Raw genomic sequence first — 19,347 nt, forward strand, 5'->3', positions numbered from 1 at the left:
CCACAACCCAACATGTGCTACCATACAAATCACTGACAAACTAAGAGCATTGCCTTAAAGACAGGAAAAATTCATAAGGACCTCAAAGTGATGAAATATGATTAAGTCGAAATTAAATTAAAAGTCAATATTAAAATGAAACAAAATTTATTAAAGAAAAAAAGTAAGCAACGTTTATTTCTATTCTGTAAAAAAGCCGTGAAACACAAACTACTGTTTTTAATTATTACCCTTGTTTCCGCAACACGGCGGTGTACTAATATGTAACGTCAAATAGCAAGCAAGTTTTTGATTCTATCAAAGATAAGCTCTTAAATTTCCTTTTTCAGTTTTAAATGTCCTAGGATCTAATTGTGAACTTTTACATCTAACGTATCTGAAAGATTTGTGCTACCCAGAGATACGTCTAGTGTTTAACTGAAGTCTACTAACCTTCTGACTTCGGGGGTATCTTGAAACAAAGGGATTTAGGTCACTGAATATTTTTAAAGGTACTTCCACTTAGCAATTTTATCTTTGTTGCTATTTGCTTTCAGTGTAATTTAATGTTCCCTTGTCGGGTACAGCAGAAAGCATAAATAGAAATAGAATAAATAGAAAGCGTGTGATTAACTTTCTTCCTAAGATTTACTGTGTTGTATATGTTTAGTTTGACCTGTCTTATTCCTGCGCTCTGGAAACTAACCAGTGTCAGACTTCTAAATCCTTTTCAAATAACACTCTCTCTAGAACCCTAATCATTTCAGTTACACTTCTCCTGGTATTTTTTTTTTTCAGTCAAAGTAATGAAACTAAACATAGTATTTAAAAAAAAATAAATTAATAAACCCACTGTGTTATGGTCTCAGAATTCTCTTCAACGTTATTTTTAGTGCAGCCTACAATTTTGTTTGCTTATTTGAGTACTATTTAGCATGAATTGAACCTTTTCTTGAGATATGAACAGTGTCGCATGTGACCTTTCCCAGATACTTACATATTTCCCATACTTTGCATTAACCATTCAGTTTTCTTTGGTAGCATTTGATATTCCTCTTGCAATTTTGCTGTCTCCGCTACTGACTAGACTAAGAAACCACAACACTTAAAAATAGCTCAGATAAATCCACCCCTTTCTCAGTGCTGGGGAATGAATGAATATGTACTAAAACACAGACCCATTATGAAATCTTGTGGCACCCTGTAAGTATGAACTTGCTAACATTTGGAAAAATCTTCAAAATGTGCACTCAGCTACTTCAAAGCATAGAAAATACAACTAATCCAGAGAAGCATGATAGAAAGATTTGGTTTTCTGTGTTCACTGTTTATTCTGCTGTGAAAAAATGAAGAAGCTGTCTCTTCTACCTCATGCCAACGGCAGGCGCCGGGTGAGGATGGAAAGGCGAGCACTCCCTTCCCCAGGGCCCCTGGGCATGCTTCGCTAGGAGAAGTACAAGCTGGGAGAAGCAGAGAGAGGAAGGATTAGCAAGGACAGAGCGGGCAGCAAGGACAGAGCCCGGGAGGTTGCTGGGAAAAGGAAGGACCAGACAGGAATGAACCTCAGCGGAGACAGCAAGATGACAACTGGGGCCCAGAGAGAATTGCTTTAACCAAGGAGCCACTGAAAGTTGAAAGAATGAACACAAGAATGAAGGAAAGGATAACACTAGCAAGGGCTAGAGTTATTTTCCAAACCTATTTACATTTTTCTCAGCCAGAGTTTGGATTTTCTCTGTTTCATAAGTGGGTGCGTGCCAGTTCATATCCTAACAAAGATTATGGTTAGAGAGAGACAGCTCTTTTTGTGCTTTTCATGTTAAGGATAGAGAACAGATACCTCAAATATCTAGCTGTTTCAGGGTCACATTTGGAGAGGTGACCTTGCCCATTCCTCTACTCCAGAAAAAGCTCAGTTATACCGTCTTTTCTGCCAGATACCTGTCTACCTTGTTGTCCCAGAATTTGAGTGACAGCAACTCCACAATCCTTCCATCAAATGATTTCAGTATTCTTCACCTTAGGAAATTTTACCTAACACCTGGCCTGAAACTCACACAATCTAAGCCTATTTTCCCTTGTCCTAACTATCAATCCACCCCAGATACAGAGAACAAATTACTGTTTTCTCTTTGCATAGTTTATTGCATTTGGAAAGCATTATTCTACCTGCTTTATAGCCTTTCAGCTCCTAAAAGATCAAATGAAGGACAATAATTTTACCTTCCGTATTGCTACATTGTTTAAGTTTTAGTTACAGATGTGTAAAATATTCTTTTAGTCTCCCCAAATTACCTAGTAGAATTATTCCTGAACAGTGCATAACTTAATTTACTCCTATATATACTTTGGCCTTATTATATTTTGTCATATGTTCATCACACAGAAGCCAAAATAAATGTTTTTATCAACCTCTGTGGTCTTCAGATCAGAGATTAAAATTGCATACTTTTCTGACAGGATCTGCTATTTTTCATTCATTTTTATGCACGGCGTAATTTGCCGTGCAACATAGCTTCTTACAAATCACCAGCTTCATACTTTAGAAGGGTCATTGCGTAATTCACCCTGAAGATAGGAAAAAGGAGACTCAGAAATTAGCAGGGGGGGAAACGTATCTCAGGAATGGTATTTACACCAGGGGATGGGACACAGAGAACCTTCTGTCTCCCAATCTGCTTTCCACTTGACAGACGGAATAGTCGATAAGTGGATCCTTAAAAGTCCTATTGCACCTTCAGTGGGACTAGCGGTAAAAGGTCAATGCTAAGCCAGGTCTATGCAAAGGAATGCTTGTTTGAAGCTACCATGATTTTGAGGAGTTTATGTTTCAAGCACAAATGTTCATGAAAGACAAATCTCAAAATGTTTTCTTCCTTTACTACAAACATTGAGTCAGCCAGTGTAAATCAAGACATAAAGGAAAACATCAAAAATAACAACATAAAAAAGCTTCCCCAGAAGTTACATCAGTTTGCAGGCATAAAATGAGGGAATGAAAAGAAAAAAGACACAGAAGACCAATATTTTTTAAAAGTCTTGATATTTTTAAAATAGTCACAGGCCAATTAAGCATTTTAGGTGCATACTGTTATTGTATACCATTCCGCTGATATAGAATTTTGCATTAACTGATACAATTCAGTAAATTTTATTGGTTTCTTTGCTCTTGCCAAAACATATCAAAGGTTCTAAATAAATCTTTCCGACTACATAACCTGTCATGGGTAATTTCTTACCACAATAAATATCTAGAGTTCAAAGAGTTAATAAAAATAGGGATTCTAGTGATCTAAATCTATTTGCAGTAATTTCTGTCTAGTTGTCCTTGACATTTCACAAGCTGGTAACCTCCTCTGCTCCCTTTCATTCACACTTCTAATAAGACAGGTTAGCTTTCTATCATTTAATAGTCAGCTACCTTTCAAACCGCCCGAGAAGCTTGGCTCCTCTCAGATGAAGAACGATGCAGTAAAGCTACTGAGGGGTGTAAAAAAAAAGGTAAAATGAATATTATAACAGACATTTCTCGTCTGTAAATGTGATCTCTAGTTTATTTTAATAGCTATACTAAAACCCCAAGGTATAGTTAACAGTATTATATGCCTTGTGTCTTCATATAAGAAAACATCCCCAAATGCATTTTCTAATTTACAAGCCTGTGACAAATCCAAGCTGCTGAGAAATTAAACTTTAAAAATATGTCTTGGGGTGATAGAGGACCACTATTAACACTATCATAATTGTACACCACTTGCATCAAATCTGACGTTTCTGCTTAATATGTTTTGCTAAGGGTATACCATTTTATGGCCTCCCAATGAAATCAAATACAACCCAGACGTTTTCACTTTTCTAATATAATTCACTTCAGGGTTTTAAAGCTGCCATTTCTTTTTCTTTCTTTCTTTCTTTTCCTCCCAAAAGGTTGATCCCCTGGCATCCATTAATTCCACAAGAGCCTAGGACTGGGTCAACGAGTCAGTCAGGAGTACCTCCATTAACCGCGTTAATTCACACTAAGGCACCTTAATGACACTTTGTCAGAGCTACCTTTCTAACTTCTAAACACCCTATTCAAAAAGTAATATAACAAGTTTGAGAGGCATTAGGAAAGATTAGTGCCTGAACGGGAGGTTCTGGGGAAGTCAGTGTTACCAAAAGCTGGAGCCGGGGGGAGGTGTAAAGGAAAAAATGTGAAAGCTGACTGGCCAAGTTATGGTCATTTCCGGGTGACTTGCTTCCTCAAAGGTCACTCCGCGAACGTTCATTCTTCCTCCAGCTTGTACTGATTATCTCAAGAGAAGGTCGATGTTGATAAAGGGAGACACAATAAAATAAACTCTGTTATCCAGGTTCTCCCTTGTGTGTTACCACTCTAATACAGCACATACCGTATTAATTCTGTTTCATCCACTGTAGGTGAGCAGGTTTCTTTGAAAATGAACCAAAGCAGCCCAAATATATGGAACAAAAATGTCTAAGTAGATCCTTAATCATCTATTGAGCAATAATCTATCATCTGCTACATTTTTCAAAGGCGGTGTACCTTTTGTCACAATTCAAGATGTAGTAATTATGGCTTTTTTTTCAGACTGATCAAACTACTGCCACAGCCCTATTTTCATTAGCTCGGTATGAAACAATTTAGTTCTAGAGGAGACTACGCATACGCAAAGAGAGACAGCGAAGGAGGGAGGGGAAAAGGAGAAAGGGAGAAACAGAGAGGGAGAAGAATGTCACGCGTGTGAAAAAAGGAGACTGACGCACAGAATTGCAGCTTCCTAAAGAAATATACTGTCTTTTGCAAATGTCAGGTTTTTTAATTTTAATGCAGAAATTCTGAAAAGTGGTTTGGACGTTTCTTTTAAAACTACGTGGAGGCTGCAAAAGAACACTGTTGTGGGAAGTGTCTGCATTGCTTAAAAATCTCAATTTACCAGTTAAAACTGATGTCCTTCAGGAGTGACTTAAGCACTTAAGAATAAAGCAACTCACAGTCGTCTTTCTTAAACAATAACTGATGAAAAAATCCTAATACAGATTTTATTTTCCTAAAAAAAATAATTTTAGAAAGATGTTTTTAATTAGACCTTGCTAGTAAAGACTTAAGGCAATTCATATCATTATTTAATATGGTAGTTGAAAGGAAAAATCATGGCCATCTTACAATAAACAGCATTGAAGAATGTCAGGTTAATTCATTACACACTCTGTTTTTAAATTATTTCGTAACCTGTGCCACAGTAATTAATGAGATTAGTGAGATCAGAGATTAAATGTACTTAAAGCAGCTCAGATGAATTTCAAATATATGATAAGGAATACATGAATAATGAACACTTGTTATTCTTAACAGTTTTGAAAATTTTCTACTTTGATGGATAGTCCATATTCCAAACACCTAATATTTACTATGAAGAGTCCAAAAATCTCTAGGGTGGGAAAACAATTTACAGCATGTATATCGTGTGGGAATCCACACTGCCAAAGACCCCCATTTATTACTGTGTGTTCAGCCAGGAAGAAGCCACACAGATATGCAGAACACTTTGACGGAGAACACGCTTTAAGATTTTGTACTCGCATGCAAGCTCTATACATCTTTTCTTTTGCTCTACTTTCTTGCGGGACCACTGTATAAATATTAGAAGCTGCCAGACAGACGAACATGAAGTTTCAAAGTCTTAGAGCTGAAGGTTTTTAACTGTGCAAGACAGAGGTTGCTGCTCTTAGGAGAGCAGGCAAAATGGGGAGGGATTTTTAGGGGGTTTCTGGTGGCTCCCCAAACCTCACTGCTTTTCCAGTCCCTGAAAGCTTGATTAAAATGCTTTAAAAGCCTGTAAGGCATTCCAAGCAGTAGCACAACTATCTGAAAAAAATGGGGTATTTGTAGTATTAATAATAGTTCAGTTTCCCATCCTTTTGCAGAATGAACTCTGAGGCCTCAGGGAAGAGTTGGCCCTGATGTCGTGGCATTGAGAAATGCAGTTCATTAAGATCTTAAGCAACAAACAACAGCAACAATTAGCTGCTATACTCATTCTTGATTTATCGCTAAGAAACACAGACTCTACAAATGGAAAGGGCCTAAAGGGTCAACTAGCGCATCCTCTTGCCAATTCATGATTGTCCCTGACGCTTTTCCAGGGCTTTGCTAGTCTACGTTTCTAAGAAGCTCGAGAAATAGGGATTTTACTACTTCCCCTTGTGAGGATATTAAAATTCAGAGAATACTCAATTTTACTTCAACTTTTCATACTCTGTTGGTTAAGCAAGCATTTTTCAACTCTGATCCCTTTCCTCTGAGGTTTACCTCTTTGTTCCCTGACAAACAATTCTTCTCCCTTTCATATGTTTGCATATTTCATAGCATTTATGTTACTCTATCTTCGCTTTTAGACATTAATTACCCCATATATACACACATTTTTCTTCCTCTATGCAACTCCTTAAATACATTTGCTGCTCTTCTTCTGGCTCCGTCCAGTTTGGGCATGTACTTCCACTAGCTAGTTCCCAGCAAAGGAAGCACTAAGAATTTGCTTTATCCAGCACGAATACATACCGAAAATTGAACGAGGGAAAACCAAAAACTTGTGTTGTCCAAGAACATAAAGGCTCTGAAACTAATGACTAATCAGACTGTTTCAGGTAGAATTTAGATGCCATGAGATAGTCTAGTTGTTATAACGCCAAGCATATAGCTTCGGTCTCACTATAAGCTTTCTGCCATCCTGATGATCTTCAGGTTTCCTTGTTAAACTGAACACAAAACAGCAATGCATTAAAATATATTGCTTAGGATACTGAAGTGTACTTCAGTAGACTTATTCCAGTAGTGGTTTTGTATCAAAATATAATAAATTAATGTGATGATGTGATACATTGAATGCCGGTATTAAATACATCAAAAAATCTCGGGTAATTTCCACCCTTTTTTTTACTTTTTATTTTTTATTTAGATATCTTATGAACTTTTTCTATTTGCTTTAGCATCCTGTAAAGTTTTAGCTTGTTTTCAAATCTGCTCTTGTTTATCTATTTTTATCTTAGGCTGAGTCAACTCATAATAAATCAGTTCAAGGTTAATTTCTAAACCCACCTTCCCTGTATCTTCATTAATTAACAAAACCATATTTTAAACAGCATCTTTAATCCCTAAAGTATCCCTGAACAGACAGGTCAGGGATTATCTGGAGAAAACATTTATTGGCTAACATACCTCATCTGTGTCTCCCATATTAGATTTTCTGTAATGACTTAGATCCAAGTAGTATTTCTCTTTCTAATGGCGTAACAGAAATGTATGTATATCTAAATTTGACTCTAGGGCTCTATGGCAGACTCCCAAATGTATTCTAGAATACATTGACAGTCTTTTCCCCAATGTAACTCTGACCCTTAATTGTTACTATTTTATCCAAGTTACCCCCAACTCCCTTCTTTAAACTCAATGGCATTAAAGTACATAGCTTCCCCACATCTGCACCTTTTGCATTCCATTTCTAAAGGTGAGTACCTGGTTTTGAGCATCTTTTTAATACTTGTTTTATTTTAATAACTTGGATTTTTTAAAATACAAATACATTTTGTAATGCAACTCTTATCCACCCAAAATTCCTGCATCCTTGCAATAGCTGGAAGCAGCAGTTTAAATTACACGACTTGGTTCACAGGAGTCCTTGTATTTTTACACAAATATTTTAGTTCTTTGTTTTCCTGATAACTCATTCGGTTGCTAGTTTAGGAACAATCCTTTCACTAATTATATACCCTAGTTGAATACCATCCCTCCGTCTGTCCACAGATATTTCTTTATCTTTTGCAATGCCTTCATGTATTTAGCTGCCCTCCTCCTGTGTACTAAAGCCAGACAAGAAGATTACAGTCACTTCCAACTGTCTTCCCTTATTCCTCAGTTTAAGGCTCTTATCTTTTGTTTCAGCCCCACTCCTAGGATGCCATTTTCCCAGATATTCTGGTGGAATTCCAGGAAAACCGTATTTCATTCAAAGGAAAAATCAAAATGTCAGCACTTTGAATTTGAAGAAATGGCTGCATTTCAAATATAGCAGATATTAACTTGAATTCCTTCCAACAGGTACAGAAATTTCCTTCGTTTTTCTTACAAAGGTAACAGTGATAGTACTTAAAATACTATTGAGTTTGAGACGAGCATAAATAAACATGAAATAGGTTGTAAAAGGTTTAGGTTAATTTTTTTTCCTTTAAAGAGCATTTTCTCCCATATGTTAAGATGGCAGTACAATTTACAATTTGTTATTCTAACTGGAAACTGAATAATAACAACATGGTTTGTCCACATACACTTCTGAGACTGCTGGAATATTTACATAAACAGGAGATCTGGCATAAAAATAAATCAACAGACTTACATCTTTTGTCAATTTAAGTCAAAAATATAATGGTAATGTGACCTTGACTTTAGCATTTCCTCCTATGAGTGGCAGTATCAAAACAGAAGAAGGATAAATTCACTTTTAAATGAAGTTTAAAAAAAAGAGCCATTAATGGTATACTGCAGCCTTTGCCTACCTCATGCGAAATGGGAAAATGAGAATCAAGAAAGGACCATATTATTCAAAATATCATTAGATTTTTGGTTTATTTCTGATAAGGTCCCATGTATATGAACAATAACCCTTTGTATTTAACAATAGGCAAGGAATAACAACAGTAAAATCACGCTGCTCTCCGGCTGTTTCTGTATATCGTGTAGAAGTTGTTTTAATCTAATGCGTATTGTTGCATAATATCCCCAGGCACAGTCAAGTAAAAGCTAAAGCTGTACAGAAAAGCCAACATTTTAAATGGGTCTTGTCATTAATGCTTTATTAATTGCCCCAGGCAATGCAAACCCAGAGCTAGGCAAGCTATAACAATATGACACTTTAAGGTCAAATCCAATTCCTGCTGTGTTTTATGGAGTGGGCCAAATATTGAGTTAACAGCAGGAAAGAACAATTTATTGGGCTTTTCTCCATCTCCTGATTATCTGATCTAAATTAGATCAGTTAGGTTGTTTTTCTCTAAAAACAAAACACCTTTTGTCCACTCAACTTCAAAGAATCTTTGAATGTTTCTGTTAGAACAATAGTCTTTAGTAACATCTACCTTTTATTTAAACTATACCTAGTGTGCTGAATATAAAGATATGAAATACAAAGCCTTATTTGTCCCTACATAAAACAAAATACCATAAATCAAAATGCACGTTTACCAATTTATTTAACGTATATGTTACCTTCACATCTGAGGTATCTCTTTGGCTGTTCCTCCAAGATCTGGCTACTGAAGAGAAGGTTCGATCTGGGTGGTCAAATTTGCCGTCATTTGCATTTAGAAAGAATGTTGTAAAGGGCTCCTGTAGTCAATGAAATGAAGATGGATTAAGAAAACAGTGGAAGGAATCATGCAGCAAGTTTCTAAAGAAACCCAAATAAGTTTTGCAGATCAAAATACTTCATAAAGGCAGTATTAAAGAAAAATATGGCACCTCATAGTTATATCTGTACTGAATATCTTAGTACATTTATTGTCACTAAAACATTTTGCACACACAAATCTTGAGTTCTGCAGGAAAGGTTATTTTATATATTCACTCTTCCATAAGAATAATTACCTATCAGTGGCGGACCTATGTAGCTCAGTTCCAGTTCACAATGGCTGCCTACTTCACTGCAACCATCACAAACACCCTCTGTGTTATTTATATTACCATGCTTTGTTTACTCCTTGCAAGATGGTATGTCAAAATAAAATCTTAAAAAATCCCCTGTCTGGATTTTCCTTTTGTTTTCATTTAATTTAAAAGGCCTCAGGAGGTTCCATTCTGCCTCACGTTGGGCAGAATGGCTGTACGGTCATTATGAGGCTGACTACGGTTACAAGATATCTAGCTTTAACATTACTTTGGGGCAGAGGTACAGAGATAAAATATTTTTTTTGTTTTTACTTTTGTTAATTCTATCTGAATTACACACTCCCAATACTTACTAAATGGAAGCTCAAGTCTTACACAGTTTGGAGAACGCATTTTTATGTCACTGCATTCCACTGCAGGGGAAGGGTTAACGGGGGACTGAATCTTTAATTTGACAGCAGAACCTGAACACCAAGATCATTGCCAACCCCCTGGTTTTCCGCCACCACTCCATTAGCTCTCTGATTCAATTAATATTTGGCAATATGTCCACATGGGTGGAAGCTACTTCTTCCTCTTTGCCAAAGTCTGATGGGGAAAAGTGTCCCTTTTGTTAAATTCACACTCAAACTTATTTCTTTGCATCTTCTGATCATTTGGAAATTTCGTTAATCACGGCAGTTCATAATCACCAGATCATAATTCTTATGACAGTATTACCCATCTACTCTTTGAATTTTATTCTATATGTCCTCTCTTTCCTTTTCTGAAACTTTTGAACAAAGGAGGGAACTCCTCTATTAATAAAGAAATTTTGAGGGAATTATGTCACATTATACACATTGTGTTTAAATTTCCCAAGATTAAAGAGGACAAAGTAATTAATTTTCTGTAGCATTTAAGAGCAATTAAAATATACACAAGGAAAGCATGTATGCAAACGTAGTGCAAGAATCCAAAAAGAGGAGGAAAACAAAAGAGGGAATTCAGACTTCCGGAGACCACTATTTCTCTAATCTTTACTCCACATGCCTTCCCAATTAATCTTCTCTATCATACACAACATCAACACAGGCTACTTTCTTTCAAAGAAGAGAAAAACTCTAAATTTCTGTCTCTAAAGGAGAAGGAATGGGATATCTCTCTTATTGTCATCATAGTATGCCAGTACCTTTGAAGCAGCTTAAGGGAACTGTTTATATTTGAACAAAGATTTTTTTGTTCTTTTTTTTTTAGCCAGGGACAGTATCTTAACTTTCAGTGTATGTCAGTGCAAATATGGAATAGTTTTCATTACAATAATGCAATTTTTTCCATGTCTTTTTTTCTCTTAAAACATTGAGGATTTCTATTAAAAAGATACATTCAAAAGAATACGTAACAATCTAAGAAATACAGTTTCATCAGTGCATTTACTCCCCTCAGAGAATCCTAGTACGTTAAATAGTTAACTAAAAAGAATGAAATTAAATAAAAAATAATCACAGTATCATTTCTCGTTGGAGGACCCTAACTCCCATTGCACAATGACTTTGTTTGCACTCGCGAATATTGAAAGAGTGCGTGGCAAGTGAGGAAGAGACTTATAATTTGAATACAATATTAAAATTTAACACCAGCTCTACTTGGTGAGCAGCATAAATGTATCACAATGAATTGCAATACTGAAAAGAAATTAAGTTTTTATATGCCTAGATTTTACAATGTTTCACATAGTGAATTTCATGTAAAACAGAAATGAAAAAGCGTAGGATTCAGACCCAGAGCTAGCAAACTGACAAAAATATACACAGGAATTGGATTATATTAATTTAGCCTAAAATTCTATTAATATTATAATTTTAACATTAAGTGTACATTAAATTCTTCCAACATTAGAATTATTTGGTTTTTAACTAAATTCTCACCCTCCAATTCTCTGTATATATTTGCAATAGCAATCTTGGTAAATTATGCTATCTTTCTAGCTCAACTGTACTCAAAAACTTTATATGTTGTTGATCCGAGAACAAATAATTCTGTCTTCTACCAACACCAACCTGTCACTTTTTTCTTTATAAGATACGCATAATTTGTTGTGAATATCATTGTGTGACTATGGGTCACTGCTGAGGTTCTGAAATCTGCAGCGGTTGATGGATTAAAAAAAAAAGGAGAAACCAGGAAAATGATGTAATTACAATAAATTATGTAAAAATATTAATCCAAAATTCCATGACAACATTATTTTAAGCATCTGAGACAAATATACAAAAGCAATAAAATTCATAATCAAGGATTAAACTTTTAATAGCTGAGCACTACAGGGTGCCCTATTATGCTCTCCTGCTATGACCTGTTGTGCCTATCTTTTTGGATTTTTAATCCTTAGCAGAAATGCAGAGCTTTCACTTGCATTATCTCAGACCTCTCACATAATTTTAAGGTAATTTTTATTCTCTGGAAAGTCAAGTGCTCATATGATATAAACACAATTCATATCTGTGTTCAATATACTCATTTAAATACTGTTATTCTATGATACCGATTACTGTCATTTCATGTAAAGGTTTTGTTGCTGTGAAAGCTATAAAGCTGCACAATGTTTTCATTATAACCCCATCTCACTCGTTCCTAATATTCTGAATAAAATTCACGCCTTGTTCACTGCCAAAAAGAAGAGAGATTTCTGGGGTACTTGATTACAATGAATACAAGCTTGAGCTGTGGGAACAAGTCATTTTTCCATTCAACAGCACTTCTCTCCCTCCATCCCCCTTTTAACACTGCCTAGTGCCATTTGAATCATTTATGGTGGGAGAAGGGGAAAGAAGAGGAAGGGATGTGTGATTCTGAGACATCTCATGTCAAACAAAAATATCTTCTCAGCCATTTGTAAGAGAGAAAAAGAAAGTATTTCTGGTTTTGTCAGAATGACGTACACCTTCTGTCTGATATATTTGTGACTGTCCTGCTCAAATCTACCAAATAGGAGACTCAGATTCACTTCTGTTTACAAGAAGATTTCAAGTCCTCCTCCCCTTTGAATCTCACTAAAAACTAGTTTTGGCTCAATCAGACCTGACTCACAATAAATTCAGGATTTCTTCCGCCTTGTACAAGTACTTAGTTATTGTAACAGAAATTAGAAACCAATTATTCTCCACATACTTCTTGACCACAACGTTAAAGAATCATGCTCTGTAATACTGTTTCAATGACGATGTAACTGATTCATGCAAACACAGCTTCTTCAACAGCAACTACTGAGAGCATCCAATTGCACCTTAGAATCATAGAATCATTTAGGTTGGAAAAGACCCTTGGGATCATCGAGTCCGACCATCAACCCCACTCTACAAAGTTCTCCCCTACACCATATCCCCTAACACTACATCTAAACGACTCTTAAACACATGCAGGGATGGTGACTCCACCACCTCCCTGGGCAGCCTATTCCAGTGTCTGACCACTTGTTCTGTGAAGAATTTTTTCCTAATGTCCAGTCTAAACCTACCCTGTTGCAGCTTAAAGCCATTCCCTCTTGTTCTATCCCTAATTACCTGTGAGAAGAGACCAGCACCAACCTCTCTACAATGGCCTTTCAAGTAGTTGTAGAGAGTGATGAGGTCTCCCCGCAGCCTCCTCTTCCTCAAACTAAACAGTCCCAGCTCCTTCAATCGCTCCTCATAAGATTTATTCTCCAGGCCCTTCACCAGCTTCGTTGCCCTCCTCTGCACTCGCTCCAGCACCTCGATATCTCTCTCATATTGAGGTGCCCAGAACTGGACACAATACTCAAGGTGTGGCCTCACCAGTGCTGAGTACAGGGGGACAATCACCTCCCTCCTTCTGCTGGTCACACTATTTCTAATACAAGCCAGGATGCCATTGGCCCTCTTGGCCACCCGGGCACACTGCTGGCTCATGTTCAGCCGCTTGTCAATTAGCCTGTTTCACCTGAAAATGTGAAAGCAATGATGATATTCACATTCAAGACAGAATTAATTCTTCTGTTTTCTTCTATGTACTTTTCAGGCTGACATTCAGGTCACTGGGATAGACAGCATTCTGATGTAGGATTCTTTGTTTAAACCATTCTATCTGCTGCAACTCAGTACTACAGCCCACATGGAAAGGATGTTAAAAAAATTACTCTTGAACCAGGTGGTAAGGTCACCTATCCATAAACTAAAAATATTTAATTTCAGTGATACAAAAATGAAACTGCATCAACAGAACAGTGCATCCCTTTCCAGAATACTTTTTATTCTGCTTGCTGGAGCAAACTTGTGGGTGATGTTTCCTAAGGAATAAGTTGAATTTCTTGGGCTTAGATCTAAAGATGTGAGATGTGCAAAAATGTTTAACCATGGTTTGATTCCAGTAACACCTCAAAGGAGAGGAAAGCAATATTACACAAACAATGGTGTTCCCTGTTAGTTTCTATCATCATTATTACCCTGACTGAACAATGCAGTAGACTTTCACATTCATTATGCATCTCTGTAAAGTAGTTACCTGGCCTTTAATAATCTACCTCTCAACTTAGAAAGCAAGCTGATCACTTTCAAGAAACAGTTGATTTTGGATATAAACCTAACATTTTTAGAGAACACGCAGGATTCATTTGTAACTATAGCATTAAAAATTTCTAGGCTGTGTCTCAGTTCATTTCTTGTGAAGCTAGTTAGAAGATTGTTTCCTGACCTTTCGGAATTCCAGTATTATGGAGTGGTCTGAAATGTACAATGGATTAGTTTAAATAAACATGTACAGGTTAATTAAGAATTATCATTTCAATTCACATATGAGTGTGTGCATGTATACATGTATGTGTGTGTGCAGGGGTCTGTACAGAAAGAGGATGTGTACATTATCTTGCTTTGGGAGAGTGTCAGGGTCAGGTGTATAACCCTCAAAAGTGACTGTAACCAATCTGATATACGGCTGGTGAGGCTGAACCATTGCTGATCCTGAAACTGCCTTCATTTTCCTACTAGCGTTTTTACAGAACAGAATGGAGCACTCCTAGACTTGTACAACCAGCTCTCAGAAAATACAAACAGAAGCTCTGCAGAAGCACTAGTAGCCCATAACTTCACTTAAGGATTGCACTCTATTCTATCAAGTATAATAAAAGGCAGAAGAACAAAAAAATTAGTAATAAAGTAATTATAGTTGCTGTGATTATCAGTAGCTTCAACATATTCTATGCTAAGCCGCTGTCATGTTTTTGAAAACAAAATGAAATAGGTCAATTTTAAAGATGGATTTTTACTAGACGCTCTTAGTACACAAAAGAACTCAAGAGAGAATTGTATTACCAGTAAAAAATTTAATGACAAAACAGAGGCAGAGATTGATGATATCAAAATCAATTAAACAGGAGAGAACTGAGGCTAAGGCACAAAGTACTTTTTATAAAAGTAGACTGATACGTCAGATAAAGGAAAGCAAGAGAGGGAAATAGAAGGCAGTAGGGAGCAGATTATCACAGAATTGACTCAGAAATATGATATTACAAGCAAGGCTTTGAAGAGAACTGACAGGAACCAGATTGCATCTGTCAAAGCCAAAAAGCAAGATTCAAAAAAATTTTTAAGTTTTTGTGGCAATTACACAACTCTATATATACATACTTCAGAGTGGCTGAAACTTCCTTTCCTACTGCAACTACTGTTTCCTCCAGTACAAAGGTAGTTTCTCCCTCTGGATCCCCATTATCTTGGTTTGTTCTGCTTCTGGCTAGACCATCTCATTCCCGTATACTTTTTGTCACAGCTATTTTGTTTGTTTGTTTGCTTGTTTGTTTTCATTCCATTTCTATCTTTTTTCTTTCCCTTTTCTGTTATTATTTGGTCTACAGAGTCTTCTCCCACAATTTCACTTTCCACTCCTCTCTTTCACTCTCAGTATGTTGTCATTTACTACGAAAAGCTCTACTGTAACACATCTCTTCCCTTGAATCTTCTCCAATCTCTTAAAAAACTGAAAGCATTCTTCTGTCTGAATCTCTGCATCTCTTATTGTCACCTTCTGCTTCCTGGACTAGACTGTAATTTACCTTTTAGAAAATGTTCTTACACAGTTCTTCACAAACTCATGCCAAAACACTAGCTCAAAAAATTTGCAAGCAAGAAATCCTACTTTAACTTCCAGAAATCTGATTTAGCCTAATCTATCAACTTCAATGGCATAATCTTCTCCCTTAGGATTTTTCATCCTGTATTTTGCAGCCAAAAATCTCTCTCTCAAGATCAGTATGACTTTATAAACCCCATAGCTATAATCTTTCACTGTCTCTATACGCATTTATTTTCAAATCTTTGTTTTGTGTTTCCATACGCAGCCCTATCTGATCTCATGACGTCATCTTTTTTCCCTTTTCTGAGCTTTAAACTTTCCCCACATCTGCCTCCCTCTCGCTTATGTTGTCTCCTCCCACTAGTGATTGCTTTTCTTTGCTGGTCACTCCTAATTAAATAATCTTTTAAATACCTATCTAGGTGTGCCCCATATTTAAATTCTCCATTTGTTGTTTTCACCTTCATGCCATCAGCAATCTCTTCCCTGGAAAGCGCTGCTTTTCCTTTTCTTCTCTGCTTTCTATTCTCACATATATGGCTTGCTCTAGCAAACATCATTTGTCAAGTCTATATTGCAAGGCCATCGAGACCTTGTTCTCTTGCTCTTTTAGGGCAGAAAAGAAAGAGGCAAGAACACCTACAATATTCCATAAACAACAGCAGTAAAAATGACACAGCATTAGCCTAATACAGGAAATGAATGCTCCTTGGTGTGTTGTACATTCAGCCTGTAAGCAGACTTTCAGGCCTACGGATTTGCTGACTAGCAAGGGGGCATCTTCTGTTGAATAGCAACCAAAATTAATAGATAAACATGCAAATGAAACCACTGTTTTTAATATACTTTAAGGCAACAAAGAAGCACGTGTGAACCATAAAATGTATTCACAGTACATGAATAATTTAGCAACATTTAAAAGGAGTACAGTGATCACCCCGTATAGGAGTGTAATCAACGTTTAGTTTCCCATGGGTTGAGAAGTATATCCTGAACTCAGACACATGAATTCTTCCCTTCTGAGCAGAAAAGCAGAAAAACAAGACGTGCCTAAGGGAAGCTGAGATGAGTGAAAACTCAGTGAAAACCACTTTGTGCAGTTCTGCTTTGCTTGGTTGTGTGCGAAACATGCTTAGAATACACCCTACGCAACAGATTTGTATTGGCAGTGTCTAGTTTAAGTTTAGTAATTACATAGCGGCTCCATTTTTCATTAATTCAGGTTTTTCTGTGAAACCTTAAGTTTCTCATCAACACTCTTTTCTCTGTAATTCGTTGTCTTAACACAAATTGAATTCAGATTCATTCTACCTTTGCAGTTTGGCCCCCTTTCCTTAGATCTGATTTTGAGGATAGGATTTAAGCGTGAGGTTTCCAGAACTGAAATGGCAGTTTGAAGTTGGAATCTGCATTTTTACTTTTCTGAAAACTCTAAGTTATTAATTCATTGAGAAGCATAGTTCATTTGCATAAAATATTACTCCATACTGCTTTAATATAAAACTGGTTCTATAATTCTCCTCTCAATCCGACAGGGTTTAATGTGCTTTTTACAAGAGGTTTTTTTTTAATGTTGTATATATCTGTCCCTAGCTGAAAATAATAAAAGAATATATGAGTAGTATCAGCTTTCTGTATTGTCTATACACTTTTTTTAGATGGATTTAGTTTTAGATGGATTTTCTTCATTGTATGTGTCCCTACATCACCACAATTTTGTGTTCAAATATATTTCAGATTGTTTGGGTAGGAAGGAATCACTACAAATGAGTATACACAGTACACCTAGACAATTTCTGAGATCTTAAAGTAAGGAAGAACAGTGAGATTTTGATATAAAAGCACTTTCATCTAAAAAATCGTCGTGGTGGTGACAGGAGAGATGCTGTAGATAAAGATATTAATGAAAACCAGGATCCAGAAATACTTACAATACGAACAAGCCAAGCCAGCGTAGAAGTAGATGTAGAGTAGTGGGTGTTGTAATGATAAGGTGGAGTCTGATCATCTTCCCATGTCTCATACCGTTCTGCATAGAAGACTGCTCTCTTTGGGTTCAAAGCACCGATAGGCTACAAAGGGATGAGAGGTCAAATATATTATCAGCTGGAGGGCAGCCTGTCTGATACGTCACAGGTTAATTCTGCATTAAGATTCACTACATCAGAGACCCTGCAACCAAACTCATTCCATGCTATAGTAATCCCTTCAGATTGCTGTAATCTTAGAATTTCTTTTCAAAGGCTTCGTGTACTAAAAGTCTTATGACTTTCCTTATTTTAATTGACAAATATAAGTGATCCACATCTGCAAACTTTCAAGACCTTCTTGAAATATGAGTTGTTTCCCAATTAATTCAATAACATTGTTCTGGAAATAGACTTCTAAAACTGCATTTTAAATGCATTGAGGCCAAACTAATATTTCTGTTGCTGTCATTCACCGTAATCACACAGCTAATGAAAACTGACTTTTGCTCACACAGGATACTTTGTAATGCGCCATTCATGATGAAAAGATTTCACGCGGAACTGCTGACGGTGTCTGGTGATCCTAAGCAGAAATACTTAAAAACCATGCATAGTCCTGCAGGACTGGATCTACTTTCTGACTGAACAAAGCCAGGTTTTACTGAGTGAAACAAACAAGCTTTGTTCTTAAAAACAATAGAATTTGGAAATTATTCACAAATAGAAACTCCATTCTGAGCAGATTTAACAGACAACTATACAAATTACGTAGAACCAAAAGAAACATAAGTAGCAAGTAGTAGGAACCGTTGGTTTTGATGTGTCTACTTAGGGGAGAAATGCTTTTCTGTAATTTTTTTAGCCCACTTTATCTCAGAATTTTTTTTGCAAAATGCATTTGTTATTGTGTGATACAAAAGTCACTGGGATAAAGAAAATACAACACAAAGTAACTAAAATGTTGAGATAAATATGTAAGTGATCTTCAATCTGTTTTTCCAGATGAGATCTGGAAAGAATCTTAGCTTATATTTTACCTTTGTAGTAAGATTAACCAAACACACAGAAGTTAATAATTAGAGGAGAGCACACTTCCACACCAAATAATTGTATAAACTTATTATAATTTTAAATGAGTACTTGATTTGTATTAATCAAAAATTAAGAGTTAGAATTGATATTATTACGGGAATTACAACTTGAAAAAAAACAAATATGCAAGGACTTTGACCCATTTCAAAATGCTAACAGGTATTCTTGCATTTCATTCCCCCACACAGTTTTTCTACTGAGTCATTTGGAATGGAAATACCAGTGCAATATCAGTGTGTTTCACTACACTACGTATGTAACTGAACAATTTTAAAGCTACAAGTATTTTATTCCTTCAGTGCTGCTATGTCTTTTGAGATGGCTGTTAAAGAGACTGACATAAAACATGGTGTTTTCCAACTTTACATATTAGATCTTGTTCTTAAATAGCAGTGTTTGATGAACGCTTACATTTTAAAACATTCTGATTTCCGTATTTCTCACATGAAACAGTCTGGATGCTTTATACTTTGCTATGTCATGGAGATGTTAATAGCTTTCTCATACGTGTAAAATGTATGAGTAATCCCTAAGGATCAGTGTTATCTGGTGCAGATTGCACTGCAAGACCTC

The 19,347-nt window shown here is 36.3% G+C and overlaps 1 protein-coding gene across 12 annotated transcripts in view; it reads right to left on the reverse strand.

Annotated features, from left to right (window-relative positions):
* The window catches only part of NBEA (neurobeachin), a 512,894-nt gene that overhangs the window by 59,707 nt on the left and 433,840 nt on the right, over window positions 1–19,347 (reverse strand). For all 12 annotated transcript variants that reach the window (XM_074567614.1, XM_074567653.1, XM_074567643.1 and 9 more), the window contains 2 exons: window positions 17,644–17,784; window positions 9,248–9,367 (listed from right to left, as the gene is read on the reverse strand). In XM_074567614.1, coding sequence (XP_074423715.1) covers window positions 9,248–9,367; window positions 17,644–17,784 — 261 coding nt within the window. The remainder of the gene's footprint in view (window positions 1–9,247; window positions 9,368–17,643; window positions 17,785–19,347) is intronic.

The sequence above is a fragment of the Larus michahellis genome, chromosome 1 (assembly GCF_964199755.1).
Source record: "Larus michahellis chromosome 1, bLarMic1.1, whole genome shotgun sequence".
In the NCBI taxonomy this organism is placed as follows: domain Eukaryota; kingdom Metazoa; phylum Chordata; class Aves; order Charadriiformes; family Laridae; genus Larus; species Larus michahellis.